Genomic DNA, 5,000 nt, shown 5'->3' with positions numbered 1-5,000 from the left:
GTGTGTGTGTGTGTGTGTGTGTGTGTATGTATGTATGTATGTATGTATGTGTGTGTGTGTGTGTGTGTGTGTGTGTGTGTGTGTGTGTGTGTGTGTGTGTGTGTGTGTGTGTGTGTGTGTGTGTGTGTGTGTGTGTAATACATTTTTGTATAGGTAATAAATTTTTTTTTTAAATGTAGCAAGACCTTCATTTTACTGTTATTTTACATTCATATAAATGTGTTGGAACCATTGCCTCAGCGAAGGAGTTAAATGACAAGTTCATCTGACCTTGTTTGGACTCTGTCATGTACCAGGGTCTGCGGGCGCAGGTCATCTCACCAGCTTTCCACCCCCCCACAGGGCTGGTCGGTGGACCCGCCAAACTCCCCGCACTCAGCAATTACCCAAGATTCATCTCATGTGTTACTATAACTGTGCTGTACTCTTCATCAATAAAGAGTCAAGCTGTTATACGCCTATGACTACCCCTACATAACCAATGTTTAAGGCGTCATCTATAGCCTTTACAGTCTGACTACGGAGAAATCTCAACAAGATCTCTGAAAATCAAAATGCATGTTGACCCACAGACTAATGCTGGAGTCTAACATTTTCACAGTACCCTTGGGTTAATAAAATTCTACTATTGTTTTATCCATTAATGTGTATTCTTCAAATCAACATTGTTAGCATCCATATACCATAGCTTACTAATATATTTAAATCCTGTTTAATCACATAATACCACTGGATAATGATACCTGTAAAAAAATATCTAACTATCACTTTCTTCCCCAGAATATACATGTATGTGTTTGTGTTACCTACAATATTTAATTTTAACAATGTTTATGTAGTGAATGAAGATGATCAACTTCTCTATGTAATTGTCATTATTAACTGCTTGAAAACAGCTTGATGGTAAGAAATAAATTCAGTAAAAGAATTTCCTCACAAATGGAGAAGATACATATGTATTAGGAAATGTGTATTCATTACATACGTCAGCTGCATGCCCCTCATAAAATTGTTTTTGCTGGTATACTGGAAATATGAATTTAAAAAATGTAATCCCACTGTGAACAGAAAAAAATATTTACTAGTTTAAATCATCAGGTCATTAATATACATCTCTATTTTTGGGAGGAAGGAACTTGTGTAATACTTTTTTTTACAGTGTAAAGATAGTTTGTGTTTAGTTAGTTGGGGACAAATCTTAGCTGTAATAGAAAGATGTTTACTACACAATATTTGTAAGTATAAATGTATGTATTTGCATTTATATTTCTATAAATTGATTTTTTTTTTTTTTTTTTATTTCCTCTCACATTCAAACAATACTTCTTCCAGGTATAATCTAGGGATATCATCTTACCTTTTCCTTTCTTTTGCATTACTGAATGATTCACATATTTCATGAACTTCAGTAGAACATTTTCAAAAGAGAATTCCATAGAGTATTTCGAACCAAAAGGCTATATAACTGCATTTTTTTTTTTTTCTTATGATTTCTACTGCAGTCAAATATATCTGAAGCAATGTATTGCATTCTGTCAACTGTCAACTGATTTCCATTACAATATTTACAATATAAGTACAGACCTTTCTTTAAGTGTAGAGTTAAACTGCGCAAAAGGCAACAGTACTACTACATATCCTGCACAAACATGCAGTATAATACATATCTAGGAACAGATTTTTCTTAAAAATCATTCATTATTTACTGTGGTTCTTCAAAATAAATGTATTATATCAGTTGACTGATAGCTAAGACAATTACACCTATTCCAAATGGTCAATACTTTTAAACTTTGAGTTTCTTGATAATAAATTATGGTTTACAGTAATAACTGCATACAACAGATAATGAAATTAATGAGAGGTCATTTTTTTCTGAATAAATATTGATAATATATTGGTTATATGGTATATACCTTATACAAATATTTTTCAGGTCTATAACTAAAAATCTTTTTTCAAAATCAGTAGTCAACTTTGCTTAAGGGTGGCAGAGATCTCTATTAAATATTTGTTTATTTTACTGACTTTGTCTTTACAGGACAGGAAAGAAATGGATAAAATTTAACATGCAAAACAAAGCAACTAATGTAATGACATGAAAACAAAAATTAAATATAAGTTTGTTTTCATTTGAAAATTTACATCCATAATATTATGTTACTTCCCATTTAACGAAAAAAGAAAAATAAACAAAAAACTTATGCACAATTACAATGAGATATTAGATAAAAATATTGAACTGCATCACACTGGCATTCAGAAGCTAATGATACGACCAGATAAGGATGTGTGAGCTATGCGCAAGTCACTGGAAGGTTTGGCAAATCCACTCACAAGCTTGACCTAATGGCTACTTTGCTATGGTTCTGCTCCCAATCACCACTGATGCTAGAAGATCTATTTAATAAATATTCCCCCCCTTAAATGAAAGACATACTCAAACTTCTAAGTGTAATTTGTCCCTTTTCAAAAGTTATATTACTACTTCCAAGTTTTAAAAAGAAAAAGGAGGAAAACATCAACACAATGAACTTTATGGAGTGAAATTTGTGATTACAAAACCATTTGAAAAGGGTCGCAAAGGTAAAAAACTCCAGTGCTCGGTATACATTTTGGCAACTCCTTGATAATCCTACATACACTGATTAACTTAGCATCCACACCTCTCATGTCATCTTGTTTTTTTTTGTTTTGTTTTTTTCAACACATTTAAATTACTGTGGAAGGACAGATTTTGGTGAAGTCCATAGACAACATGAAGATACAACAAGGTCCTATTTGGAATATCAAATATTTCTATTTACATTCACTGGCTATTTAAAAGGATCAGGCAAAAAATGAATGGCACTTCTACACTTCTTGAAGACCAAAAGATATTGTTCTTAAGCAAAGAGGTGGTACAATGCTTGCAAACAAAAAACACCTCCTAATAAAGCAGAATGCAAGTCCTAAACAGTCCCTGAATATTGTTGAGTAAAAGATGGGCACATAGCTTCTGATTTTGTTACATGACTATGTATTTGTATACACTATGTAGGAAAGCTTTCTTTTTCAAACAGTTTCTTCAGCACAAAAATGGCTATTAGAAAAGTTATATTCTGTTTTACATTCTCTTAAAGTTATGGATTCTCCATCCAGCTAAAGCCCTTATAATGTCATTCGGGAACCTCAGATACTTAAAAACACAAAACTAAAATCCTGAATGTCAACATAAAACATTTCACTTCTTGTCTGTGACCTGACCCAATGTAATAAAAAAGAAAAATCATTAACTACATGGTATGGAAAATAAGTATAACCTTTTCTAACTTTACTCCTTTACAAGTATTAAGGAACCCTTTATTTAAACAAACTCCTTGATATGATTTAGCAACAAGTTTCACAAAACATGTGGAGCTTGCATCATACTGGAGAGGTACAAAATCCTGCAGGTTTGAGGGAAATATTGTCAACCAGTCCCTCCTATAGCATCACTGGGAATAATAAAGAATGCATGACTATTTCATCTAAGATTTAAATCACAGCTGATATTTTCCTCACTGCTTGTGGATCATGCATGCATCAAGCCCTAAATAGATGTTTTGGGCTCTATTATCTTATATTAAGCTCTTAACCTACAGGGACTGCTCATCAGTATATTCCCACACCTACAGTGTAGTAAATGGGCAAAACAAAAAAATCTAAAAAATAAAGACAATTAAGAAACATTTCTTTTTAAGTCACACTTGACTTATGATGCAGTGGTTAGTTTACTTTGCTGGATGATAGAAGTCTTGCGAACAGGCACAGACTCTGGGGTGGGGATGGCTTCTCCGGTGGGCTGTGCTAAGAGTGGCGGCATTCGTGACTTGGTTGCTGGTTTCTGTTTAGCCATCTGGTAATCTCCCGAATCGAAGTATTTTTGCTAGAAAGTACAACAGCATAATTATATTTCTATTATATAGCCAGTGTTATGTCTAACTTATATTAATTCCTCATATCTGAAAATTCAAATTTCCAAACAAACCTGTCAGTATTAATGCCACAAAACAGTATTATAATTATTATTTCTTTTAGATATTAAAATCAAATCTTAAAAAAACAGGAATCAAGCCTTTCACAGAAGTAAGCTTAAGAAGCAAAAATATAAATTTCAATAAAGTTTCAGGAGTCTCCCAATGCAACTATTATCAGTAAAAAAAAATTAAAAAGTAGTACAAAAAATGCAAAACACGATCCAAAACTTAACACTTACTCCCTTTGCCAGCCTCTTTTGAAGAAATGCAGAGTGGCCTGCCATTGGTCGTCCTACGATGGGATACTTTGATCGCAGTTTTGCTTCTTCTGCAGCCTCAATACTTGCTGCACTCATGGGGGGCTGAAAACAAAATAAGCACTCAAGACTTCACTGAAAAAAATGAAAAAGTAAAAGGAAAAATAGCGAGTCTCTGAAGCCTCTGGCAAGTCACAGTAAATGCCTTAGGTCGACAAATTAAAGAAAAAGGTAACCACGGCTAAGAAGGGTATGAGGAAGAACAACAAAATCCAGATGTCAACTGGATGGGAAAAGGAGACAAGAGTACATGGTATTTAAATGTTACATTACTTTTAAAAATTTACAATATAAGATAATGATTGAGATCAGCAGTACCAAACAAGCTGTACAAGATTTATAGACTAAGTAAATGTCTCTCAAACACATAAGTGTTCAAAACTGTAGAAGTCTACAGGCATTTAAAGGCTATGAATATCTTCATCTGTAACCCTCAATGTCTCTACAAACATATATATGTATATATGTATATATATATATATATATATATATATATGTATATGTATATATGTATATATGTAGATATATATGTATATATGTATATATGTATATATGTATATATATGTATATATGTAGATATATATGTATATATGTATATATGTATGTATATATATATATATATATATGTATATATGTATATATGTATATATATGTATATATGTATATATATGTGTATATATATATA

The 5,000-nt window shown here is 32.2% G+C and overlaps 1 protein-coding gene across 1 annotated transcript in view; it reads right to left on the bottom strand.

Moving 5' to 3' along the window:
* Positions 1-628: 628 nt before the first annotated feature.
* Positions 629-5,000, bottom strand: part of LOC125033332 (cAMP-regulated phosphoprotein 19-like) — a 13,373-nt gene continuing 9,001 nt past the window's right edge. Inside the window, exons 2-3 of the mRNA XM_047624738.1 lie at positions 4,238-4,360; positions 629-3,907 (exon numbers count right to left, since the gene is read on the bottom strand). Of these exons, the coding sequence (XP_047480694.1) occupies positions 3,734-3,907; positions 4,238-4,360 (297 nt within the window). The 3' untranslated portion in view covers positions 629-3,733. The remainder of the gene's footprint in view (positions 3,908-4,237; positions 4,361-5,000) is intronic.

This window comes from Penaeus chinensis, chromosome 16 (genome assembly GCF_019202785.1).
Source record: "Penaeus chinensis breed Huanghai No. 1 chromosome 16, ASM1920278v2, whole genome shotgun sequence".
Classification (NCBI taxonomy): domain Eukaryota; kingdom Metazoa; phylum Arthropoda; class Malacostraca; order Decapoda; family Penaeidae; genus Penaeus; species Penaeus chinensis.
The sequence above is the reverse complement of the archived record's forward strand: the minus strand, read 5'-3'. Positions and strand labels throughout refer to the sequence as shown.